General features: G+C 44.4%; 2 protein-coding genes across 9 annotated transcripts; one reads left to right on the top strand and one right to left on the bottom strand.

The window, feature by feature from the left end:
* Window positions 1-847: 847 nt before the first annotated feature.
* LOC123448543 (probable starch synthase 4, chloroplastic/amyloplastic) lies at window positions 848-7,640 on the top strand. 2 transcript variants are annotated; one of them, XM_045125488.1, is made up of 16 exons: window positions 848-990; window positions 1,234-1,348; window positions 1,878-1,953; window positions 2,057-2,984; window positions 3,064-3,115; window positions 3,840-3,962; window positions 4,041-4,116; window positions 4,196-4,380; window positions 4,500-4,691; window positions 4,782-4,850; window positions 5,348-5,557; window positions 5,902-6,027; window positions 6,252-6,401; window positions 6,642-6,703; window positions 6,790-6,865; window positions 6,962-7,640. In XM_045125488.1, the coding sequence occupies exons 1-16, from the start codon at window positions 866-868 to the stop codon at window positions 7,130-7,132; spliced, it is 2,736 nt and encodes a 911-aa protein (XP_044981423.1). In that variant the 5' UTR covers window positions 848-865; the 3' UTR covers window positions 7,133-7,640. The 2 variants fall into 2 exon arrangements, with proteins under 2 accessions (XP_044981423.1, XP_044981427.1); XM_045125492.1 differs by lacking the exons at window positions 848-990; window positions 1,234-1,348 and having other exon boundaries at window positions 1,935-2,008; window positions 2,089-2,984.
* Window positions 7,641-8,093: 453 nt separating this feature from the next.
* Window positions 8,094-13,009, bottom strand: LOC123448557 (glycerophosphodiester phosphodiesterase GDPDL7-like). 7 transcript variants are annotated; one of them, XM_045125501.1, is made up of 12 exons: window positions 12,925-13,009; window positions 12,607-12,730; window positions 12,261-12,511; window positions 11,975-12,097; window positions 11,381-11,674; window positions 10,969-11,096; window positions 10,373-10,874; window positions 10,142-10,207; window positions 9,751-10,050; window positions 9,517-9,656; window positions 8,900-9,386; window positions 8,094-8,756 (listed from the first exon to the last, which is right to left on the bottom strand). In XM_045125501.1, exons 3-12 carry the CDS (start codon window positions 12,382-12,384, stop codon window positions 8,482-8,484), a joined length of 2,439 nt encoding a protein of 812 aa, XP_044981436.1. In that variant the 5' UTR covers window positions 12,385-12,511; window positions 12,607-12,730; window positions 12,925-13,009; the 3' UTR covers window positions 8,094-8,481. The 7 variants fall into 7 exon arrangements, with proteins under 7 accessions (XP_044981436.1, XP_044981451.1, XP_044981459.1 ...); XM_045125516.1 differs by having other exon boundaries at window positions 11,975-12,094; XM_045125524.1 differs by lacking the exon at window positions 12,261-12,511.
* Window positions 13,010-25,985: the final 12,976 nt, after the last annotated feature.

Here is a 25,985-nt window from a genome sequence, read left to right as displayed (position 1 = left end):
CGGCTGGCCCTGCGCGACGCGGTGGGGTGGAGGGAGTGGCCGGCGGGGTGTGGCGGTGGTGGCGGTGAGGGGGAGGCGGGGTGGAGGAGCAGGGTGGGCTCGGTTGGAGGAGAAGAAGGGTTTTTCCTTTTTTGCCTGTCCGGTCCGGCTGGAGAGAGAGAGTCGGTTTTTCCCGGATCGAAGCGGTCCGGACCGGTTTTCCCTGTAAGAGACTGACCGGTGGGTCATGTGTGTCAGAAAAAGCATCTATACGTAGAAATACAGGATCTGTAAAATACGGTCTATATCTTGATACGTATTTACAAAAAATTTAAAAAATGACATCAATTTATGAATACGGCCAGAATTGTGGTAGACTTTTGCAATTAACTCTCGTGCAGCTGCTCACAGCGGCGACGTGCGTGGCAACACCGCCACGGGGTTCGACGCCGCTCGGCACACCCACTCGCCGCGCCCGCCAGCGCCCCCTAGGCATGCCTGCCTAGCCGTCCGCGGAGAAGGCAGGCACGGGCGCACCGTGTACCAAACAAATCAAAGCTCCACCGTCCGTTCCCTTGGCCTCCGCTGGCCGCTTGCCCGACGAATGGTACCGCGCCACCTGCCACGCCCGGCCGCGCGGCGGGGCCCAGGCGGCCAGATAGCCCAATTCGCTTCGCTCGGCCCTCCCTCCTCCCCCGCCTCCGCCTCCGCCTCGCCCGCGCGCGGAGCACGAGACACGCCACGCGCTGCCCCCCGCCCACCGCCACCGCCACCGCCACCGCCGCCGCCACCAGTCCACCACCACTCTTCCACCTCACTCCACTCCCCGCCTCTTTCCACCCTTCAACCTCCCCCCACCCCCACCCCACCGCTCGCCCCGTTCCCCATGGCGTGCTCCGCGGCGGAGGCGACGACGGCCCTCCTGCCCCCCCGATGCCCCGCCCCTTCCCCGCTCGACGGCCGCCGCCTCTCCCTCCCCTGCCGCGCGCGCCACCGCACCCTCACCCTCAGGTACGCACGCACCACTCAAAATGCCCGAAACGTAGGGGGTTACAACTAGCATAACACCAACACTCCTGAACGCCCAAATTGTGTAGTGTAGTGCGCTGGCACAGGCTAGCTAGCTGATACTGCCGTGTCTTCGGTCATGATCGGATTCGTCGTGTACATGCCGCCGCCATTCCTCATGCACGCCTGGACTCTACGAATACGTCAAGGAGCCCGAATCTGACTTTTGTTGTTGGCTTGTTCCAGGGCGGCCGCGCAGCAGCGTCCTCAGAGGAGTACAGCCGGCGCCGACCACCTTAACACCGCAGCTAATGTGCGGAGCGACGAGGCAGCGGTTTCCGCCGAAAAAGAACGGCAGAGGGTATGTCATGTGCAGCATGTGTTTCATCGGTTTACATGTTTCCAAATCTGTTTGTAGCACGCGGAGTAACGCGGTGATGGATGTTGGTTCCTCTTCTTTTCCGGAAAGCAAATCTGGGGTCTGTTTGTCGCACGCGGAGTAACGCCGCGATCGATGTTGGTTCCTCTTCTTTTCCGGAAAGCAAATCTGGGGCTTGGCTGCCACTGGGAGTGAGTGGACACATGCGTGAACAGACACACTAAAGCGTGTCTACATGCATCCGATTTAGAAAAAAAGTCCGAACATCTTATAATAGTGAACAGAGTGTGCAGTTATTGTTATACAAAGGTACGAAGTTGACATTGGCATATAGTATATATTTTAAACCAAATGGCAGCCAAGCCCTATTAAAATTGAGAAACGTACAACGGTTAAGCAAAGTTAGCATTCGATCAGTTCTACTCCGAAATATCATCACTTGTATAATTTGCTCATATTAGTTACTGTTGTTACTTTTAAGGCTTTCTACGTTTTGTGGTTTTCCCCACAGAAATACAGCGATGGAGATGGCATATCGAACCTTCAGCTGGAAGATTTGGTAGAAATGATACAGAACACCGAGAAGAGTAGGGGATTCCTTCTTTTTGAATATCCATACAGTTTCCTAAAATGCATAGAGTTGTAAGTATGCGCATAACAAACACTGAGTTGTAAACCGATTCTTTTTAGATATACTCCTTTTGAATCAAGCTCGTCTTCAGGCAATGGAACGTGCTGATAAAATTCTTAAAGAAAAGGAAGCCTTGCAGAGAAAGATAAGCATTTTAGAGACGAGGTTGTCAGAAACAGATGCACAACATAAGCTTTCAAGTGAAGGGAATTTCAGTGAGTCTCCACTAGCATTGGAGTTTGATGTTCTAAAGGAAGAGAACATTCTACTGAAGGAGGACATCGAATTCTTTAAATCAAAGCTTATAGAGGTTGCCAAGACAGAGGAGGGTATATTCAAATTGGAGAAAGAGCGTGCTCTTTTAGATGCTTCCCTTAGGGAGCTGGAGTCCAGATTTATAGCTGCACAAGCAGATATGATGAAACTTGGTCCTAGGGATGCCTGGTGGGAGAAAGTAGAAAAATTGGAAGACTTGCTTGAGACCACAGCAAACCAAGTAGAGCGTGCTGCTGTGATATTGGACAACAATCATGATCTGCAGGATAAGCTTGACAAATTAGTGGCATCACTGCAAGCAGCAAATATTTCAAAGTTTTCTTCTTCTCTTGTTGATCTTTTGCAGCAAAAGGTCAAATTGGTAGAAGAACGCTTCCAAGCATGTAACCGTGAAATGCATTCTCAAATTAAACTGTATGAGCACTCAATAGTGGAATTTCATGATACTCTTAGCAAACTAATAGAGGAAAGTGAGAAAAGATCACTGGAGAATTTTACAGGAAACATGCCTTCGGAATTGTGGAGCAAAATTTCCCTTTTAATTGATGGATGGTTACTGGAGAAGAAAATATCTTATAATGACGCAAGTTTGCTACGAGAAATGGTTCGGAAAAGGGACAGCCGTCTTCGGGAAGCGTACTTGTCATACAGAGGTACTGAAAACAGGGAAGTTATGGACAATTTTCTTAAGATGGCATTACCAGGAACCAGGTACACTTTCTCCTTTGCTAAAATGAGAAAACATGTTCATAGAAATTAGTCGGTCTATAATCTTTATTGATTAATGCAGTTCTGGTTTGCACATTGCTCACATAGCAGCAGAGATGGCTCCTGTTGCAAAGGTGAGTTTTAGTATTAATACAGCCTTTCATACGTGCATTTGAAATCTTCTATTTGATATTTGGATAAGTCACTGCCTACTTGCCTAGTATAACTACTATTTAGGGACGCTTAAAGAGAACATTGTTTTTAAGCACTAATATTCTGTAAATTAACAAAGTATTAAAATTTCCAGTGTTTCACATAAACGCAAGCCTATCCATATATCTTGCAAGTAAACAACAAAGCACTATTTTAAAATACATGGTTCTGCTCAGTTGTGCTCAGGCTATGATGATCCACAGACAAATTCAAACCGAGGTAAAAGTGGCAATGTTGAATGTGTCCTCTCATTCTTTTTTTGTGAATGGATGTACCTTTTTACTGTTTAAAAAACTGCATGGATGCCCTTTTTTAGTCTATAAATTTTGATTGTGCAGCCATGAATAGTAAATAAAGCTTTGGTTGTCCATTGGTGGTGAAATATCGACTTTCATGATTCAACAAAGTTACACTCTGCAAAAAATTGTCTAAAAGCTGCAGATATTTGTCTGTCAATTATGTGCATACAAGTTGTAGATCAATCTCCAACAACTGCTTTATATTTTAATTCGTTTCTTGAGAAATTTATTGAACTACTGACGCTGATGCAATGACTAATTCTTTTGGAATCTGATTTCTGTCCATTCTGATTAATTTGAATCCTATTAGTCATCTGTTACATTTCCTATATGCATGCTCGTTTAGGTTGGTGGCCTGGCAGATGTGATATCTGGTCTTGGGAAGGCACTTCAGAAAAAAGGGCATCTAGTAGAGATTATTCTTCCCAAATACGACTGCATGCAGGTTGACCAAGTTAGCAATCTAAAGGTATGTCGCAATGCTGCTTATCGATGTTTTCGGTAGGGTCTTTTGTTATTGTAAGATCACTATCATGTGATTGTGCAGGTTTTAGATGTTCCTGTGCAGTCCTACTTTGAAGGAAATATGTTCGATAACAAAATCTGGACCGGGACCGTTGAAGGTTACAAATAATTCTCAGTTGTATCACTGTATAAAATTTAAATCTGCATTGACCTACCTAATTAAATTAGCATATGCAGGCCTACCCGTCTACTTTATTGAGCCACAGCATCCAGCGATGTTCTTTTCAAGGGCTCAGTATTATGGAGAGCATGATGACTTTAAACGTTTTACGTACTTCAGCCGTGCGGCACTAGAATTACTTTACCAATCTGGGAAGAAAGTTGATATAATCCACTGCCATGACTGGCAAACTGCATTTGTTGTAAGCGTCAATTCTATCGCAGCATTGACTCATTGCCTACTGAACATTGATCTATTTTCTTGGTTAATTTACAAGGTCGATTGGACGTACTAATTTACCCTTTTACATTTAAACTCTAGGCACCTCTTTATTGGGATGTATATGCAAATCTAGGCTTCAACTCAGCTAGAATTTGCTTCACCTGTCATAATTTTGAATATCAAGGAACTGCTCCAGCTCGTGATTTAGCGTGGTGTGGCCTTGATGTTGAGCACCTAGACAGACCAGACAGGATGCGGGATAATTCACATGGAAGAATAAATGCTGTTAAGGTATCAATTATGTCAAACTGTAGCAATATATTTTGGAACTCAAACTCATAGCTATGGTATCAATTATGCTGGTGTGGTTATATTATTCAGGGTGCAGTTGTGTATTCAAACATCGTGACAACTGTCTCGCCAACATATGCACTAGAGGTTCTCTCACAGGTAATATTTCTTACGATTTTTATGCGATGTAGCCTTTTTTGGCTACTTTTTAATCATCCTTCACAGTCTCACTAGTAGCCTTCAACTTATAAGATTCATCTGCAAAAATAGATAATTTCTAAGCATGTTGCTCAAAATGGCTAATTTTGGAGGCAACCATTTCTGGAAGAGGATAGCAAGAAATTGCACAAGCTGTAGGAAACAAACACGCATATTGCTGTTACCTTTGTTTGATCAGTAGTGCCAGACATATTCATGTTTCTACATGGACTGGAAAGAGATGCTACAAAAAGCTTGAATACTTGAGAATACCCTAAATCAAGATATATTGACATGCATATCCATATAGGGCTCAAATGGTCCTAGTGTTTCTAGTTACCATTAGTTTAACGTGTCTTAATCGGCTTCTGAACTGCAATTTCACTTTAATAGTTTCAGTTTGCAAGTGAAGTGTTTCCATTTCTTTTGCGTGCTGATAATACTCTTATGGTTCCCAGGGCGGGCGTGGACTCCAAGATACACTTAAAGTACATTCCAGGAAATTTCTTGGGATACTTAATGGAATCGACACAGATACATGGAACCCTTCCACAGATAGGTATCTCAAGGTCCAGTATAATGCTAAGGACCTTCAGGGAAAGGCAGCCAACAAAGCAGCCCTCAGAGAGCAGCTCAACCTGGCTTCTGCATATCCTTCACAACCACTGGTACGATTGTCAATACTGTTAAGCTCAAGTCTCAATTACTGATAAACTGGATATATAAAGGTTCACCCTGTGCTTGAATTTGAACATTTTCCATCTCTTTATTCTCGTCAATTTTATTCGTGGAGTAGTCTGTCAGCTATCAGGTTCTATTGTTTGTTATTATATTTGATCGTGGCATGGCCCAAGTAGTCTGAAGTGAATTACAGCAGTTCCGTTTTTTGATTGTTTTCTTCAGTTAGCTAATATCATTTTATGATCCCCTCCTGTGTGTATTCACCTCCTTTCATTTGTCTTGGAAACTTGATATTGAATGTTAACTAAATAACTGAATTTGTCACAAGCAGGTTGGTTGCATTACAAGGCTAGTTGCTCAGAAGGGTGTACATCTTATCAGGCATGCAATATACAAAACAGCTGAATTAGGAGGACAGTTTGTCCTTCTGGGTTCAAGTCCAGTACCAGAAATTCAAGTGCGTTTATGTCATAGTATATATATCTGTGCAGATATTTTGATCAGACATGAATCTCCAAAGTAACAGAAGAAAAACCATACTTCACTACCTCATGAATAGTTTATTTATCACCAAAGGAACATGAGTCTGAAATAGTGTATTTTTGTCTGTATTTTCTATAAAGCACCTCTTTGCCTATATCTGGTACAGTAAACATATTTGCCTTTTGTTTTGTTTCACAGAGGGAGTTTGAAGGTATTGCAGATCATTTTCAGGACAACAACAATATCCGGCTGATTTTGAAGTACGATGATGCGTTGTCTCATTGCATATATGCTGCATCTGACATGTTCATTGTTCCCTCTATATTTGAGCCATGTGGCCTCACTCAGGTGTGCCTTCTTTCCATACTTTGATGATAAATGCATATCACCTAGTTTATACTAGGTACAAATCTAGTAAGCTGACCTTGTTTAGTATGATACATAATCTGTATCACTTGCTGAAATATATGCTTCAGTTGTCGTGATCATTTGGCACTTCTCTAGAAGTAATTAAACAAGTGCAAGTCTGCCTCTTCTGCTTCTATTTGATATTTGATGTGTAACCTTGTGATACGCAATGCTGCACAGATGATAGCCATGAGATATGGCTCTGTGCCAATTGTTCGAAAAACTGGTGGATTGAATGATAGGTAAATAGTGAACCAACCAACTGTTCTTCCAAGTATAGTTGTCGCATCCAATCAAACAAGTATAGTGACATGCTTTGTTGTTTCAGTGTCTTTGACTTCGACGACGAAACAATACCCGTGGAGGTCCGGAACGGCTTTACATTTGTCAAGGCCGACGAGCAGGTGGGTCCTGTTTCAGCGCACAGCCTGGGAAGGGAAAATCATAGTCGCTAATTTCTGGTGGGAACATACAACTCATCCGGATGTTCATTTTACCAGGGTCTAAGCAGCGCGATGGAAAGGGCGTTCAACTGCTACACGAGGAAGCCCGAGGTCTGGAAGCAGCTTGTGCAGAAAGACATGACGATCGACTTCAGCTGGGACACTTCGGCTTCGCAGTACGAAGACATCTACCAAAAGGCAGTGGCTCGAGCGAGGGCAGCAGCATGAGTGAACACACACATGGTGGTTGGTTCCCTGACGCCTCCATGCTCTCCTCCCCCTGGCCCTGCCCTTCCAACACAAACTGCGCAAGATGAAATCATCAAGGGATCATGAAAACGGAATTATATAGGAAGAAGCTCAATGCTGTTGACGCACATTTCAGGTACCAGTGCGGCTGTTATATGCGCTGTTTTATTGAAGACAGAACAGGGGCGAAAAATGGGGTGGCTACCATGAACTGTTAAGATCGTAGTACGTGCACTGTTGTTGGCATAAATTGGTGTAAATTGTAGGATGTATATTTTGTCGAGGGGTTGTAATTGAACTGTATATGTGCGGTGCAGACTGCAGAGTCGTATTATTATGCAGAAATCTTATGGTCCGTGAGATGAAAGGAGCAAGAAATTCAGAGACCTGAACCCTAAGCATCTGTCATGTTAGAAAGTACTAGTACCTCTGTACATAATGTAAGACGTTTTTGCAGTTCAATACATAGACTTTCTTTTCTTTGAAAGATATATATTTTTTCCTCTGAAGGCTCTAGCGAAAGGTTAGTCTTTCAACGAAGTCGATGATGATGCTCGAGGGTGGCTTCCTCATTTTCTAGGCATTGTTGAAGAGTGATTCTTCTCCGTCGGGTCATGTCCGCTCGGAGCTGAGGATGTCGCGGTGTCTGTTTGTTGTGTGTAGCTTTGGGCGGAAGGTTGGTCTTTGATGGGGGCGATGATGATGAAATCATCCGCTGACGCTCTCTTCCTCTTTGGAGGCGGTTTCGAAAGATTTTGCTCGCCACTTCCCCTCATGTTGTTGGTGGTGGTTAGATAGGTTAGGCCAGTGTTGTTCTTTTCTTCTTCTTGGATTCTCGGCCTGGTTTCCCTCATAAACCGGCTTACTTTGTAAGTATTTGTTTGTGTTTTCTGTCTATACGCCTACCTTGCATCATCATCATAACAGAAAAGCTGCTCACTTTAAAAAACAGAAAAGCTGCTCACTTTAAAAACATAAACTTGTCCAAACACTCGGTACACAATGTGGGCTGTGGGGTATTTGCAACAAGATGATGTCTTGGCATTTCTTCACCCGTCGGCGGCCAGATTTCTTCTTTCGAAACACCGTGCAGCAGACGCTCATAACACGCGCATACACACACCCCTATAAACACACACACACAAACCCTACCCCTATACACGCACGACAGACTGGGCCGGCAGATCTTGAGATCGAGCAAGTCCTCAAAGGCACCTCGTAGTCGAGGGGCATGCCATACCACTAAACGAATAGCACCGAAAATCCTAAAATAAATTTAGAAATATACGAGTACCCATGTCAAGCAGGCTGGTTCCACCACAAGAAACCTAGCCATCTAGGCTAGCCAGATTGATGTTGTACTCAGGTTTCCCCGTCGCCTTCTCCTTCTCCTTGGGCGCCAGGCGGCAGCGGAAGGTCCGGAACATGGGCTCGTTGGGGCACACCGGCAGCTGCTGTTGCAGGATGTCTTGGGGCTCGAGCACCGGCGCCGGAGGGGGTGCTGGAGGGACCGAGCCATTGACAGCCAGCATGAGCAAGCCGCCGGGCTCGGCGGGGCTGATCGTGTAGCCCATGTACACCTGGCCGGTGCTGCATGGGCTCCCTGAAATCCATCCGCCAAAGAAATCAGTCAGACTGTATAAGAAGTTCATTGTGGGTCAGGAAGAAGAAGAAGAAGAAGAAGAAGATTTAACCAAGCGTCCATGGTGTCTATCAAGCAAAGCAGATACTACTACTACTACTTACTGAAGAATGCTGCTGCAGTGGCAGGGAACTCGGTCACGAGCCCGTCGGCGCCCACCGACAAAGTGTCCGTGGCAACCTCCACCAAGGGGTCGGCCCAGTAGTCGAACGCGAGGTTCATGAACTCATTCCTGAGGACGCCGACGTACACCTGCAAGCCGCCGGCATGCAGTCTGTTGACCAAGGAGTCCGTGAACCCCTCCAGGAAGAAGCCGTTGACCCGCGCGGCAGAGCTGCGCCTGAGCTTCACCGCATTCGCAAACTGCAATATCTCCTCCACCGAAGGCTTGGAGGCGTCGCGGATGTCGAACTCAATCGTCAGCACCCGCTGGAACTTGGGGAACGACTTGAACGCCGTAAGCACCGGGGCGTCCTCTGACTGTATGAGCACGCGCTGCTTACAGGTCTCCTTGTCGTACCCGGACTTGACAAGCGCTTTGGAGACCGCGTCCACCACGTCAAGGCCTCTGGCTATAAGGTACGTAGCATGCTGCACTCGGTACGTACGTACAAGACCTCTCTTGATCAGTTGGACAGAATAACCACAGAGGTAACAGGAGCAAACAAATGAATGAATCATGTCGAAAGTAGGATGCTATATATATATGCTGTCAGTCTACCTCTATGCCCATCAGTATACCAGTGATGTTGCTGGCTTTTGCAAAATCAAGGAACTCAGGCAGTGTCACAAATTTGCCAGCGTTCTTCGCCGCAGGATTTCTCTCCAGACGTGCGTCTGCGAACGGACCGATGAGGTTGGCTGCTCCGGTGAACAAAAAACATGTGGCATCGATGTTAGCTAGTGTATGCAAATCTTTGGCAGAAATAAATAAGGAGTATGTCTTGCTTCGCACGTTTTAAGGTCTGGATCTCGCTCCATAAGAGATCAAACGAGAAAATGCCAGACTTGTTCTGTATCTCATTGACAGTGGTCATTTTTCCCAAGAAAGTTGTAGCTGCTGTCGTGCTGCTGTTGAGATCTGTAGAGCCCAGGCAGAAGGCGACTCCGTCTTTCGACATCCGGACCCAGCAATCTATTATGTCCGCGCCGTCTTTCACTGCTTGTTGGTAGGCAAGGTCGGTGCTGTCTGAGAAGACGCCACTCGCACCATTGTGGGTTATGATCAGTGGCCTGGTGCTGTTTTCTCCTTCTCCTGCTTGAGTGGAGGGGTCGGTATATCGTGTTGCAGGATGTTGATAAGTTAACAAGCGACACCATGGAGCAGGAGAAGATTGCCAGCTTACCTGGAGGAGGTCCAGCTTTAACAGGAGGAAAAAGAAATGGATTGCCCTTGGTATGTGCCATGCACACTGCAATTAAAGGATCCTCATGAAGATTTTGTCAAGGAATAAAAAACGAAGATCTAAACCATACGGGTAAGTTCCTATCATGTATAAAGTAACATTTAGTTTTTCATCAACATCCATTCAGTTTTAGCTTCTTCCAGCATGGCACACGTGTTTCTTCATTCTTACCCAAGGCTGCAGATGCGGTAGGCGGATTGTCTGTTAAAACGCCGTCAACCGAGAACTCTGAATTGTCTATGTACTGCAAGATTTCCGCGCTGGGATCATAGCTGTAGTTGTAGCTCATACAGGGATCATCATTGGCAAATCCAGATGCGTACACTTCCAGCCCTAGGGCATGTGCATCTTTGACCAAACTGGTAGACGGCTCCAAGTACATATCCTTATTCTGTGGCCAAATAAATTGCTTTGGGACAAGAATCCCTGATGCAAAGGCCTTGATAGATTTTAGGTCTTTCAGAAGTTCTCCATATGTTCTCTTCGTCGTAGGCTCAACAAGGTCTTCACGGAGAAACCGGAAAATCAACTTAATATTGCTTCTGACTTTTCCACTGAGACCTTTCAAGAATGCAAATTCTGGTGAGGAGACATGGGTGACAGGAAATTCTTTTGGTAGTCCCACTATGTAACCTTCGCTACTTAATCCATGCTCCATAAAAAATGAGTTGTACTGAAGAAAATATGAACTTCTATTAGACAGAGAACATGATGCAGTACAAAGAGAGCCTTGGCGAATCTTTGAATGTTAGTGAAACCACATCTACCTCTATGTTGACCCAAATTGCATGAACCTCGCCTTGTTGAGCCAGGACACTTTGAACCACATTGTCAAGCGACAACAGTTGCTGTTCTTTGTCAAATGTATTTGGGCGAGACAAAATATTCTGAGACACTGAGGGATAATCAAACCACATGACAAGTCAATACTTTGCAACAAGGGAAAAAATAAGAACAAAAAATAGAACCTAAATCGAAATAAGAAATGACTTCCAAGGATCAACCATTCCTACGAAAAAACTTTCAAGGATCCATTTGAACCTTATCTAGTCCAATATGAAAAATATATATGATTTACCACTTCTGCAACTGCTAACTTCATCATTGAGCACGGATAAAGTACTTCAGTTTTACGGCTACGATTTTCAAGATAACCAAGAGTATATTTTTTCTGCTTACACACGATATCATGCAGCTCCTTCGATTTGAAATCCAGAGAAAACCATCCTTGAACATCTTGTCCATTCACTTGATATGTCGAGCCCCTGTTAGGGAACGACTGAGCAATATCTGACGAATTGTCAAGTCTCAAGCTGCTATGGCAGAAGCCCACACCGTCGCTGGAGAGTTGCAGGTCGCAGAACAGAACCACATCACACACGCTACTGTGCATTGCAAAGTTGTATGCAAGCTGGCCTGACTCAGGTAATAATCCAGAGAAGCCCCCACGAGCAACGACTACAGGGCGACGACCTGTAGGAGAGTACTAGAGAGATTAGCAGCACGGCAGGCAAACCATAATGCAGGCTGAAAGAACATACTCCCTCCGTCCCAAAATTCTTGTCTTAGATTTGTCTAGATATGAATGTATCTAGTCACGTTTTAGTATTTAGATACATCCATTTCTAGACAAACCTAAGACAAGAATTTTGGGACGGAGGGAGTACTTTCTAGCTCACCTTCTTCTATACAAAATACACGCCTTTTCCTTTGTCGCATGCTTAACAAAAAAAAAATCCCAAATCATAAATCACCAATGGGCTAGATGCTTACCACTCAGAGTCAGCCATCCCGGTACTGGAGGGTCCGGAGCAGCCTTGGTTCCATGAAGAAGTAAGAGGATCAAGAAAACGAGAGGATATCTTGCTCCCATTAGGGTTAGAGACGAGCACCCTGCTGCATCACACAAATTTCACAACAGATGCAACATATGTAAGTACCGTTCGTTCACAACAGATGCAAGATAAATCCGTGTCCCTTGACGAATCAATTCAGACAATAATCACAGAGGCTCAAGCAAACAGTTGCAAAAATAAGGGAAAGGATGACAACATCTCACCAGACCTTGTGGGGGAAATCCAGGCTTCAAATGCGCTAGCGCAACGGAGCAGGTTTGGGCGAAAGGGATCTAGGACCCACGAAACTAGAGGAAATAAATTGTGGATAGGAGGCAGGCAAGGCATGCATGCAAGGTCTCTAAATCAGACTGTGGAGAGGAGGCAAAGGAGGAGGCACAAGACAAGGCGAAAGGCTTCTAAAAATAGGGGGCCTCCCAGACGATGATCGTCTCTCACTTGTATGGCCGAGTCCCTTCTCCTCCTCAACAGCCAGAAAAACATCCCCTTAATAAAAATGCTAAATGGAGAAAAACAGAGAGAGGACTTTACTTTCTTTTCATACCATACCATTGCTGGAGTCGGAGGAACTCCATCCAAGGATCTTAGATTAGATATCCTGGACATGCTCGGTGGCTTCTCGATGCTCCCTTGCTGAATCCACATGCATATCTTCAGAATTCAGATAGGTTAACTGCATGGGACGAGACACAACATATATGAGATGGAAATTCCACAATGCAGAGGTTAATTTAAGGAATCCAGCAAAATTCACTGAAATAATTGGTCATGGGAACATGAAAGGCCAGCATTGGATCTGAGGCTTTGACCCCCTGTATCTGTATGCTCTCTCCCATTTCCCCAAATTAGAGAGCAGCGAAATCTCACCACGAACGGATCGGACTGTGGATGCTGTGCGCAGGAGACGGGTCGAGCACGACGGAGGGGAGGCATGGCGACGAGGATATGGGACTCTCTCCGACGGAAGTGATGGATGGACGGGGAGGCGGCGGCGCTCCGGGGCCCTGCCCTAGGCGCCGAGAGGAGGGGCGCGGGAGACGGCGGCCCTCGCTATCCGCCGCGCGCCGGCGGGAGCGGCAGGGGTGGCTGGTGGGGGTGGTGGGTGCTGGAGGGAGGAGGCGGCACGTGTCCATTGGATTCCGGCCGCCGGCAAACGGGACGGAGGCGAGGCCGGGCGGCTGGTGAGCGGCGGAGCGTGCATCGATGCACCGCGCTCACTTCACTTTGGAGGTGAAACCCAGCCGGATAATTAAAAAAAACACGTTAAAAAATCGATAGATTTCTTGAACGAAAAATACACTACCTTGTATTTTCAAAATAAGTAACGCAGATTTTGTATTAAATTAATACTCATACAAGTTTTATACTAAAACAACGACACTTATTTTAGGACGAAGGAAGTACTAATTCAGCAACGATAGTTAATATAAATCAAATATCCATTTGAAGGGTTATCTATAGACTGGATTAAACGCTTCGTTTCGCATCTCACCTTCGATCTGATGCACGTTAGGGGTTACAAGTTTTCATTGGATATTTCATTCAAGCGGAATTGGACCTGGTCTGATTTAGGTGTGATTATCATCCGTTGCAACGCACGGATATTCACCTAGCAAACTAAACATAAATTTGAATTCTTTTGACATAGAAGATGCTCCAGGGCATCAGGAGTGTGCAAATTTTTGAGATAAAATGATATTGAGGAGCTCTCCGCAAAGAAAACAAAATCGGTTTTGAAGTATTTTTAAGCATCTAAAGTGGGTCCCTTAAACCCTTTTAAAACGTTCGGACAGGCCGTCTAGTCATTGTACGGTCACAAAAAAATGATTCAGACAAACCTCTTAAACCGACCTCAAACGCTCGGGCTGACCGACACCTCCCATTTTCAGCCCAAACATAGAGCGGATATGGAGGAGCCCGGACGCGCCCGGGTACGTCCCCACGTCGGACCCGACAGCCGGACCCTACCTCAAATTGCACCAAATCTCTCCAAACCCTTCCTCCTCCTCCTTCCGCCCGCCAACATGTCCCGCACCCGACTCCTTGCCGTCCAACACCCTTGCTTTCCATTCTCACCACCTGTCTCAATCCCCCCCGTGATGTCTTTCACCCCGTCCCCGACCGCCGCGACGGAGACGCAGTCCGCCTCGTCCATCGCCAGGCCTTCCTCCGTTTCCTCTCACAAGCCGGAGAACTTCATCCATAAGTTGTGACGTCGCCGCCAGCAACAGAGGGAGTTGGCTGCACAGCTGCATGAGGGCATCGTCGACAAGATGTCTACCCCGGCAGATCGGGCTTCCCTTACCCCATCCATGCAAGCTTCGGCGTAGATTGTGACGTCCGGCACCGTCGAGACCGGGGAGGAGGAGGAGGAGGCGGACGCATGGACGAACTCGTCCGATGAGTGATCCGACAACACTTGTTGGTCGGACATTGATTCTATTTTTGCCACGTCCTTTTGGTTGAACTATGCCATCGTTTACTTTTGTTTAAAACTGTTGAATTCGAACAATTTATATCGGATGATCGACGTGCATGATTTTATATGGATTTAAGAGTCCGGATATGATGTATGTGGATGCATGAAACAAACTATAAAGGGCTAGCCGGATGCGTCTGCGGACGTTTGAGGGGCCGGATTTGAAGGGATGTAGATGCTCTTACAAAGTTTTGTTTGAGACCCTAATTTTCTCTGTATGTCATTTCACCGTGATTTTTCTGCACACATCTAATGCATTCAAGCATATTTGATGGAAATTATCCATCTAATTAATACATAACTCCAGTGGATAAATCATGATGATCGGATTAAACACGATAATTGATAGTAGACATGTAATTAGGTATGTACAATGAAGTAGTATGTCTAACAATCCCTAACACAAGGGATAAGAAAATGTACGACATGGCAGAACAAAAGTGTTTTGGTCAATGCACCATCACCGAGTGTCATTTTGCGGAGAAGGTGGTGCATGTCGGGGAAGAAGTCACCTTCGGAAAAGTGGACCTCGTTGTGTGCAACCACAGTGAAGAAGTATCCAACAATCAAGTGCTTCTCTCCCGTATGGGATCACAAGAGACACCGACAAGTGAGATGGGAAAGCGATAAACATTGGAAATCAGGTGGCACACGCGTTGGAGATGAAGTGTGTCTCATCCAAAAATAGGAGCGAGCACTTAAAGGCGAGTTGCAACTCACCCCTCGGTAATGGAAGAGGAACAATCACACTCACTATGGAGATGAAGAGAAAATAGTTTGCAGTCGTTCAGATTCGTCTCGTGCTAGTAGGCCAAGTGTTTCAACAAGGAGGCATGCGCGTTGAAGTTGAAGTGTGTCTCGTTTGAAAAGATGAGTGACCTCTTAGAGGGTCTCCACTCCCGCCCCCCCCCCCCTCCTCCCAACAGCCCCCGGGCGTCTTTTTTAACGCCGTTGGTGCAAAATTAACCCAGTCGCGTCCCAACTCCTTGTTTAGTACCGATTTGGGCCAACATAACAGCCAACGAATCCGAACCGAACCCAACACCGGTCGAAGTGAAAAGTCAAGCGGGCATGTTCTGTCCGAGGCAGCCGGGCCTATTCCCGTCGTTTTCTTCGAGTATTTAACCAAAAACTACCACAATTCATGGAAACGTGCCCAGAAATTATCACTATACGTTTGTGTGCCGAAAACTACCATTTTTATCCTAATCAGTGGCAAAAAACTATCAAGTGTGAAAATTGCTCCATTAACCTCTTCTAAACGCTTTTCTGACATATTGGGCCCATAAATCAGGTTGATCATTAACTTCGAAAATTGTTTTTTCTTTTTCAAAAAATGTTCATGGTTTTCAAAACATGTGCAGGGTTTCTAAATAATGTTCTTAAAATGTGGAAAATGTTTCTGTTTTCTCAAAAAAACTTTTCTAGATTTTTTTAAAAAATCAGGATTTTCAACAATTGTTTATCAATTTCAAAAAATGTTTTTGCTTTTTAGAAAAATATTCTGGATTTTCAAGACATGTTCTGGATTTATCGAAAAAGCTCTTGTTTTTCGAAATTTGTTCATAAAAATCAATAAATGTTCGTATTTTCAAAAGTTGTTCATGTTTATAAATTTGTTCAGGATTTTTTAAAATTGTTCTCATTTTCAAAATTTGTTCTCAAGAATAAAAAAAATATTGGTGCTTTAAAAAAATTGTTAATGCTTCCAAATGTTTTTTCGGGTTTTCAAAATTGCTCTCTATTGCAAAATTTTGTTCTTAAGATTCAAAAAATATCTGTTCTTTCAAAATTTGTTCCCAGTCCCAAATCTGTTCATGATTTTTAAAAAATTGTAGAAACATTGTTCGTGATTTCACATAAATATTCACGAATTTGAAAAGGTGTTCACAAAACAGTAAACATAAATTTTAACAAAAAGAATAATTTTTAAAAATCATGAACAAATTTGATATAATTTTTAAAAATCCAGAACATGTCTTGAAAATCCAGAGCATTTTTCTAAAAAGCAAACGCATTTTTCGAATTTGATAAACAATTGTTGAAAATCCCCTTTTTTTAATCTAGAAAAGATTTTTTGAGAAAACAGAATCATTTTCCAAATTTTCAGAACATTATTTAAAAACCCTGAACATTTTTTGAAAACCCTAAACATTTTTCAAAAAAGAAAAAATAATCTTCGGAGTTAATGCTCAACTTGACTTGTGGGCCCAGCATGTCAGAAAGGCGTTTAGAAGATGTTAATGGAGCAGTTTTCACACTTGATAGTTTTTTGCCACTGATTAGGATAAAAGTGGTAGTTTTCGGCACAAAAATGTATAGTGATAGTTTCTGGGCTCGTTTCAATGAATTGTGGTAGTTTTTGGGTAAATACTCGTTTTCTCCCCCCTTCCTCCTCCCTTTTCCACGAGTGTCTTGTCGAAGCGTGGAAGGTCGTCAACATCGACCCGATCACTGACGTGAATCAAAACACCGGCACATACTGGAGGAGAATCAAAATGGCGTTCGACAAACGCAAGTTGGTCGACCCCGACTTCACCAACATCCAAATGGACTGCGGCGAGAAGGCCATGTCAAACCGCTAGTCGATGATCCATATGGCCTGCAACAAGTGGCATGGGAGCGTCGAGGAGGTCTCTACTCGCCCGGTAAACGGCGCCAATGTCGAGGGTTATGTATGGACAAAGTTCGCCGACCCAAGTTCGTCGCGTCGTTGTGTACTTTGCCGTCATGTTTTGTCCACGGTTTTGTGCAGATGATTCGGATGTTCGCCATGTATCGCGCCGACAACAAGGACCAAGAGTTCAAGTTCCTTCACGTGTTCTCCAGGATTGAGTTGTGTGAGAAGTGAAGGGAAGTTCGGCCCGTCCTCGCCAAGGTCAAGGGGACCTACAATCCGGACGTGCCCAGATGGCACCTGAAAAGGACGTGGATGTCGCCTAGAGGGGGGGTGAATAGGCGCTTTAAAATAGTTAAGGTTTAGGCTTGAACAAATGCGGAATAAAACTAACGTTTAATATGTCAAGCACAAAACCTACAAACAACTAGGCTCACCTATGTGCACCCACAACTTATGCTAAGCAAGATAAACAACTAAGTGATAGGAAGATATATTACAATAAACAATATGTCTATCACAAAGTAAAGTGCATAAGTAAAGGGTTCGGGTAAGAGATAACCGAGGCACGGGGAGACGATGATGTATCCCGAAGTTCACACCCTTGCGGATGCTAATCTCCGTTAGAGCGGTGTGGAGGCACAATGCTCCCCAAGATGCCACTAAGGCCACCGTAATCTCCTCACGCCCTCGCACAATGCAAGATGCCGTGATTCCACTAAGGGACCCTTGAGGGCGGTCACCGAACCCGTACAAATGGCAACCCTTGGGGGCGGTCACCGAACCCGTACACGTGGCAACCCTTGGGGGCGGTTACCGGTACCCGTACAAATTGCTCGGGGCAATCTCCACAACCTAATTGGAGACCCCGACGCTTCCCGGAGCTTCACACCACAATGATTGAGCTCCGAGACACCACCAAGCTTCTAGGACGCCAAAGCATCCACGAAGAACAATATCAAGGGTACTAAGTACCAAAGGTAGTAAGCTTCTCAACTTCTCACTTCCACGTATCACCGTGGAGAACTCAAACCGATGCAACTAATGCAATGGCAAGAACACACGAAGTGGTCAAGTCCCTCACACTCAAATCCCTCCACAACAACAAAAGCTATGGAGAAATATGAGAGGAAGAACAAGGAGCTCACAAAGAACTCCAAGATCAAGATCCAAGGGGTTCCCCTCACATAGAGGAGAAAGTGATTGGTGGAGATGTGGATCTAGATCTCCTCTCTCTTTTCCCTCAAGAACAAGCAAGAATCATTGGAGGGATAAAGAGTAATCAAGCTCTAAGAATGTCAACAATGGAGGTAGTGTTGGAAATATGCCCTAGAGGCAATAATAAATTAGTTATTATTATATTTCTTAGTTCATGATAATCGTTTATTATCCATGCTATAATTGTATTGATTGGAAACACAATACTTGTGTGGATACATAGACAAAACACTGTCCCTAGTAAGCCTCTAGTTGACTAGCTCGTTGATCAAAGATGGTCAAGGTTTCCTAGCCATAGGCAAGTGTTGTCACTTGATAACGGGATCACATCATTAGGAGAATCATGTGATGGACTAGACCCAAACTAATAGACGTAGCATGTTGATCGTGTCATTTTGTTGCTACTGTTTTCTGCGTGTCAAGTATTTGTTCCTATGACCATGAGATCATATAACTCACGGACACCGGAGGAATGCTTTGTGTGTATCAAACGTCGCAACGTAACTGGGTGACTATAAAGATGCTCTACAGGTATCTCCGAAGGTGTTCGTTGAGTTAGTATGGATCGAGACTGGGATTTGTCACTCCGTGTGACGGAGAGGTATCTCGGGGCCCACTCGGTAATACAACATCACACACAAGCCTTGCAAGCAATGTGACTTAGTGTAAGTTGCGGGATCTTGTATTACGGAACGAGTAAAGAGACTTGCCGGTGAACGAGATTGAAATAGGTATGCGGATACTGACGATCGAATCTCGGGCAAGTAGCATACCGAAGGACAAAGGGAATGACATACGGGATTATATGAATCCTTGGCACTGAGGTTCAAACGATAAGATCTTCGTAGAATATGTAGGATCCAATATGGGCATCCAGGTCCCGCTATTGGATATTGACCGAGGAGTCTCTCGGGTCATGTCTACATAGTTCTCAAACCCGCAGGGTCTGCACACTTAAGGTTCGACGTTGTTTTATGCGTATTTGAGTTATATGGTTGGTTACCAAATGTTGTTCGGAGTCCCGGATGAGATCACGGACGTCACGAGGGTTTCCGGAATGGTCCGGAAACGAAGATTGATATATAGGATGACCTCATTTGATTACCGGATGGTTTTCGGAGTTACCGGGAATGTACCGGGAATGACGAATGGGTTCTCGGAGTTCACCCGGGGGGGGGGGCACCCACCCCGGGGAAGCCCATGGGTGTTTGGGGTGCCGCACCAGCCCTTAGTGGGCTGGTGAGACAGCCCAAGAGAGGCCTATGCGCATAGGAAAGAAAATCAAAGAGGAAAGGAAAAAAAAAAGAAGGAGGTGGGAAAGGGAAGAAGGACTCCACCTTCCAAACCAAGTGGATTTCGGTTTGGGAGGGGGAGACCTTCCCCCTTGGCTCGGCCGACTCCCTTGGGAATCCTTGGACCCCAAGGCAAGTCTCCCCCTCCTCCTCCTATATATAGTGGGGTTTTAGGGCTGATTTGAGACGACTTTTCCACGGCAGCCCGACCACATACCTCCACGGTTTTTCCTCTAGATCGCGTTTCTGCGGAGCTCGGGCGGAGCCCTGCTGAGACAAGGTCATCACCAACCTCCGGAGCGCCGTCACGCTGCCGGAGAACTCTTCTACCTCTCCGTCTCTCTTGCTGGATCAAGAAGGCCGAGATCATCGTCGAGCTGTACGTGTGCTGAACGCGGAGGTGCCGTCCGTTTGGTACTAGATCGTGGGACTGATCGCGGGATTGTTCGCGGGGCGGATCGAGGGACGTGAGGACATTCCACTACATCAACCGCGTTCACTAACGCTTCTGCTGTATGATCTACAAGGGTACGTAGATCACTCATCCCCTCTCGTAGATGGACATCACCATGATAGGTCTTCGTGCGCGTAGGAAATTTTTTGTTTCCCATGCGACGTTCCCCAACAGTGGCATCATGAGTTAGGTTCATGCGTAGATGTCTTCTCGAGTAGAACACAAAAGTTTTTTGTGGGCGGTGATGTGCGTTTTGCTGCCCTCCTTAGTCTTTTCTTGATTCCGCGGTATTGTTGGATCGAAGCGGCTCGGACTGACATTACTCGTACGCTTACGAGAGACTGGTTTCATCGCTACGAGTAACTCCGTTGCTCAAAGATGACTGGCGGGTGTGAGTTTCTCCAACTTTAGTTGAATCGGAATTGACCGAGGAGGTCCTTGGATGAGGTTAAATAGCAATTCATATATCTCCGTTGTGGTGTTTACGTAAGTAAGATGCGATCCTACTAGATACCCATGGTCACCACGTAAAACATGCAACAACAAAATTAGAGGACGTCTAACTTGTTTTTGCAGGGTATGCTTGTGATGTGATATGGCCAACGATGTGATCTGATATATTGGATGTATGAGATGATCATGTTGTAATAGAAAATATCGACTTGCACGTCGATGGTACGACAACCGGCAGGAGCCATAGGGTTGTCTTTATAACTAACGTTTGTGCTTGCAGATGCGTTTACTATTTTGCTAGGACGTAGCTTTAGTAGTAATAGCATGAGTAGCACGACAACCCCGATGGCGACACGTTGATGGAGATCATGATGATGGAGATCATGGTGTGACGCCGGTGACAAGAAGATCGTGCCGGTGCTTTGGTGATGGAGATCAAGAAGCACGTGATGATGGCCATATCATGTCACTTATGAATTGCATGTGATGTTAATCCTTTTATGCACCTTATTTTGCTTAGAACGACGGTAGCATTATGAGGTGATCTCTCACTAAAATTTCAAGACGAAATTGTGTTCTCCCGGACTGTGCACCGTTGCTACAATTCGTCCTTTCGAGACACCACGTGATGATCGGGTGTGATAGACTCAACGTTCACATACAACGGGTGCAAAACAGTTGCGCACGCAGAACACTCGGGTTAAGCTTGACGAGCCTAGCATGTGCAGACATGGCCTCGGAACACATGAGACCGAAAGGTCGAGCATGAATCGTATAGTTGATATGATTAGCATAGAGATGCTTACCACTGAAACTATTCTCGACTCACGTGATGATCGGACTTGAGATAGTGGATTTGGATCATGTACCACTCAAATGACTAGAGAGATGTACTTTTGAGTGGGAGTTCTTAAGTAATATGATTAATTGAACTAATTGTCATGAACATAGTCTAATGGTCTTTGCGAATTACGATGTAGCTTGCGCTATAGCTCTACTGTTTTTATATGTTCCTAGAGAAAATTTAGTTGAAAATTGATAGTAGCAAAACTTTGCAGACTGGGTCTGTAAAACCGAGGATTGTCCTCGTTGCTGCGCAGAAGGATTATGTCCTTAATGCACCACTCGGTGTGCTGCACCTCGAGCGTCGTCTGTGGATGCTATGAACATCGGACATACACGTTTCTGATGACTACACGATAGTTCAGTGCAAAATACTTAATGGCTTAGAAGCAAGGCGCCGAAAACGTTGTAAAACATCACGAAACATAAGTGATGTTCTAAAGAGATGAAATTGTGATTTCATGCTTGTGCCCTTGTTAAGAGGTACGAGACCTCCGACAAGATTCTTTGTCCACAAACTAAAGGAGAAAGGCTCAATCGTTGAGCGTGTGCTCATATTGTCTGAGTACGACAATCGCTTGAATCAAGTGGGAGTTAATCTTCCAGATGAGATAGTGATAGTTCTCCAAAGTCACTGCCACCAAGCTGTGAGAGCTGTGTGATGAACTATAACATATCAAGGATACATACAATGATCCTTGAGCGATTCGCGATGTTTGACACTACGAAAGTAGAAATCAAGAAGGAGCATCAATAGTTGATGGTTTGTAAAACCACTAAGTTTCAAGAAAGGCAAGGGCTAGAAGGGATACTTCGTGAAATGGCAAAACAGTTGCTGCACTAATGAAGAGACCCAAGATTAAACCCAAACCCGAGACTAAGTGCTTCTGTAATGAGGGGAACAGTCACTGAGGCGGAGCAACTCTAGATACTTGGTAGATAAGAAGGCTGGCAAAAGTCGAGAGAAGTATATTTGATATACATAATGTTGATGTGTACTTTACTAGTACTCCTAGTAGCACGAGGGTATTGGATACCGGTTCGGTTGCTAAGTGATTAGTAACGCGAAATGAAAGCTACGGATAAACGGAGACTAGCTAAAGGCGAGGTGACAATACGTGTTGGAAGTGTTTCCAAGGTTGATATGATCAAACGTCGCACGCTCCCTCTACCATCGGGATTGGTGTTGAACCTAAATAATTGTTATTTGGTGCTTGCGTTAAGCATGAACATGATTGGATCGTGTTTATTGCAATACGATTATTCATTCAAAGAGAATAATGGTTACTCTATTTGCTTGAATAATCACCTTCGATGGTTTATTGAATCTCGATCGTAGTGTTACACATGTTCATAATATTTGTGCCTAAAAGATACGAGTTAATGATGATAGTACCACTTACTTGTGGCACTGCCGCTTGAGTCATGTTAGTATAAATTGCATGAAGAGGCTCCATGCTGATGGATCTTTGTACTCACCTGATTTCGAATCACTAGTGACATGCAAACCATACCACATGAGCAATGCCTTGTCTTCATTGAGATGCAATAAGATAGTAACTTGTTGGAAGTGATACATTTTGATGTATGCAGTCCAATGGGTACTGAGGCACGCAGTGGATATCATTATGTTCTTACTTCACTGACGATTTGAGTAGATACAGGAGTATTTACTTAATGAATCACAAGTCTGAAATGTTGAAAAGTTCAAATCCGTTTTAGAGTGAAGTTCGTCGTAACAAGAGGATAAACTGTCTACGATATGATCATAGAAATGAATATCTGAGTTACGAGTTTTGGTACGCAGTTAAGACAATGTGGAAATTGTTTCGCAGTTCATGCCACCTGGAACATCATAGTGTGATGATGTGTCTGAACGTCATAGCCACGCACTATTTGGTATGGTGCATACTATGATGTCTCTTATCGAATTACCACTATCGTTTATGGGTTATGCATTAGAGACAACCGCACTCACTTTAAATAGGGCACCGCGTATTTCCGTTGAGATGACACAGTATAGACTGAGGTTTAGAGAAATCTAAACTGTCGTTTCTTGAAAGTTTGGGGTTTCGACACTTATGTGAAAAAGTTTCAGTCTGATAAGCTCGAACCCAAAGCGGATAAATGCTTCTTCATAGGGTATCCAAAATAGTTGGGTACATCTCCTATCTCAGATCCGAAAGCAAAGTGTTTGTTTCTAAAAACGGATCCTTTCTCGAGGAAAGGTTTCTCTCGAAAGATTTGAGTGGGAGGGTAGTAGAACTTGATGAGGTTATTGAACCATCACTTCAACCAGTGTGTAGCAGGGCGCAGGAAGTTGTTCCTGTGGCGCCTACACCAATTGAAGTGGAAGCTGATGATGGTGATCATTGAGCTTCGAATCAAGTTACTACAAACCTCGTAGGTCGACAAGGTCGCGTACTACTGCAGAGTAGTACGGTAACCCTGTCTTGGAGGTCATGTTGTTGAGCAACAGTGAACCTACGAGTTATGGAGAAAGCGATGGTGGGCCCAGATTCCGACAAATGGCTGGAAGCCATGAAATCCGAGAGAGGATCCATGGATGAAAACAAAGTGTAGACTTTGGTAGAATAACTTGATGGTCATAGGACTATTGAGTAAAGATGGATCTTTAAAGGAAAACAGACGATGATGGTGATAAGTCACTATTAAGAAAAGCTCGACTTGTCGCAAAGATGTTTTCGACAAGATCAAACAGTTGACTATGATGAGACTTTCTCACTCGTAGCGATGCTAAAGGTCTGTTAGAATTATGTTAGTTGTTGATGCATTATTTATGAAATATTGCACGTAGGATGTCAAAACATTGTTTCCTCGACGGTTTCCTTGAGCAAACATTGTATGTGATACAACCAGGAGGTTTTGTCGATCCTAAAAATACTAGCAAGTATGCAAGCTCCAGCGATCCTTCAATGGACTGGTGCAAGCATCTCGGAGTTGGAATATATATACTTTGATGAGATGATCAAAGATTTTGGGTTTGTACAAGGTTTATGAGAAACTTGTATTTCCAAAGAAGTGAGTGGGAGCATTATAGAATTTCTGATAAGTATATGTGGTTGACATATTGTGGATCAGAAGTAATGTAGAATTTATGTAAAGCATACAAGGTTGTTTGAAAGGAGTTTTTCAAAGGAATACCTAGATTGCGCTACTTGAACGTTGAGCATCAAAGATCTATGGAGATAGATCGAAAGCGCTTAATAGAAGTTTCAACAAGATGCATGCCTTGACAAGTGTTTGAAGGAGTTCAAAATAGATCATTAAAGAAGGAGTTCTTGGTTGCGTTGTAAGGTGTGAATTTGAGTAAGACTCAAAACCCGACCACGGCAGAATAAAGAGAATAGACGAAGGTCGTCTTCTATGCCTTAGCCGTAGAATCTAAAGTATGCCATGCTGTGTACCGCACCTGATGTGTGCCTTGACTCAAAGTCTGTTGAGAGGTACAGAGAGTGATCCATGATTGAATCACTAGCAGCGGTCAAAATTTATCCTTAGTAACAAATGGACTAAGGAATTTTTCTCGATTATGGAGGTCGTTAAAGAGTTCGTCGTAAAGGGTTACGTCGATGCAAGCTTTGACACTAATCCAAATAACAATGAGTAGTGAAACGGATTCATATAGTAGAGTAGATATTTGGAGCATTTCCGAATAGCACGTAGTAGCAGCATCTATAAGATGACATAAAGATTTGTAAAGAACGCACGGATCTGAAAGTTTCAGAACCGTTGACTAAAGCCTCTCTCACGAGCAAGACGTGATCAGACCCCATAACTATATGGGTGTTGGATTCGTTGGAATCACATGGTAATGTGAACTAGATTATTGACTCTAGTGCAAGTGGGAGACTGTTGGAAATATGCCCTAGAGGCAATAATAAATTAGTTATTATTATATTTCTTAGTTCATGATAATCGTTTATTATCCATGCTATAATTGTATTGATTGGAAACACAATACTTGTGTGGATACATAGACAAAACACTGTCCCTAGTAAGCCTCTAGTTGACTAGCTCGTTGATCAAAGATGGTCAAGGTTTCCTAGCCATAGGCAAGTGTTGTCACTTGATAACGGGATCACATCATTAGGAGAATCATGTGATGGACTAGACCCAAACTAATAGACGTAGCATGTTGATCGTGTCATTTTGTTGCTACTATTTTCTGCGTGTCAAGTATTTGTTCCTATGACCATGAGATCATATAACTCACGGACACCGGAGGAATGCTTTGTGTGTATCAAACGTCGCAACGTAACTGGGTGACTATAAAGATGCTCTACAGGTATCTCCGAAGGTGTTCGTTGAGTTAGTATGGATCGAGACTGGGATTTGTCACTCCGTGTGACGGAGAGGTATCTCGGGGCCCACTCGGTAACACAACATCACACACAAGCCTTGCAAGCAATGTGACTTAGTGTAAGTTGCGGGATCTTGTATTACGGAACGAGTAAAGAGACTTGCCGGTGAATGAGATTGAAATAGGTATGCGGATACTGACGATCGAATCTCGGGCAAGTAGCATACCGAAGGACAAAGGGAATGACA

The sequence above is a fragment of the Hordeum vulgare genome, chromosome 1H (assembly GCF_904849725.1).
Source record: "Hordeum vulgare subsp. vulgare chromosome 1H, MorexV3_pseudomolecules_assembly, whole genome shotgun sequence".
In the NCBI taxonomy this organism is placed as follows: domain Eukaryota; kingdom Viridiplantae; phylum Streptophyta; class Magnoliopsida; order Poales; family Poaceae; genus Hordeum; species Hordeum vulgare.
Note: the sequence above shows the minus strand (reverse complement) of the source record. Positions and strands in the feature narration are given on the sequence as shown.

What these genes read in the sequence shown, in the direction of transcription:
- LOC123448543 (XM_045125488.1), top strand. Translation starts at nt 866, where the DNA reads ATGGCGTGCTCCGCGGCGGAGGCGACGACGGCCCTCCTGCCCCCCCGA. An exon ending in CTGGACCGGGACCGTTGAAG is followed by an intron (nt 4,117 to 4,195) that starts GTTACAAATAAT and finishes TAGCATATGCAG; the next exon opens with GCCTACCCGTCTACTTTATT. An exon ending in AGCCATGTGGCCTCACTCAG is followed by an intron (nt 6,402 to 6,641) that starts GTGTGCCTTCTT and finishes AATGCTGCACAG; the next exon opens with ATGATAGCCATGAGATATGG.
- LOC123448557 (XM_045125501.1), bottom strand. Translation starts at nt 12,384, where the DNA reads ATGCCTTGCCTGCCTCCTATCCACAATTTATTTCCTCTAGTTTCGTGG. An exon ending in GGGATGGCTGACTCTGAGTG is followed by an intron (nt 11,675 to 11,974) that starts GTAAGCATCTAG and finishes ACTCTCCTACAG; the next exon opens with GTCGTCGCCCTGTAGTCGTT. An exon ending in GGAGCTGCATGATATCGTGT is followed by an intron (nt 11,097 to 11,380) that starts GTAAGCAGAAAA and finishes ATTATCCCTCAG; the next exon opens with TGTCTCAGAATATTTTGTCT.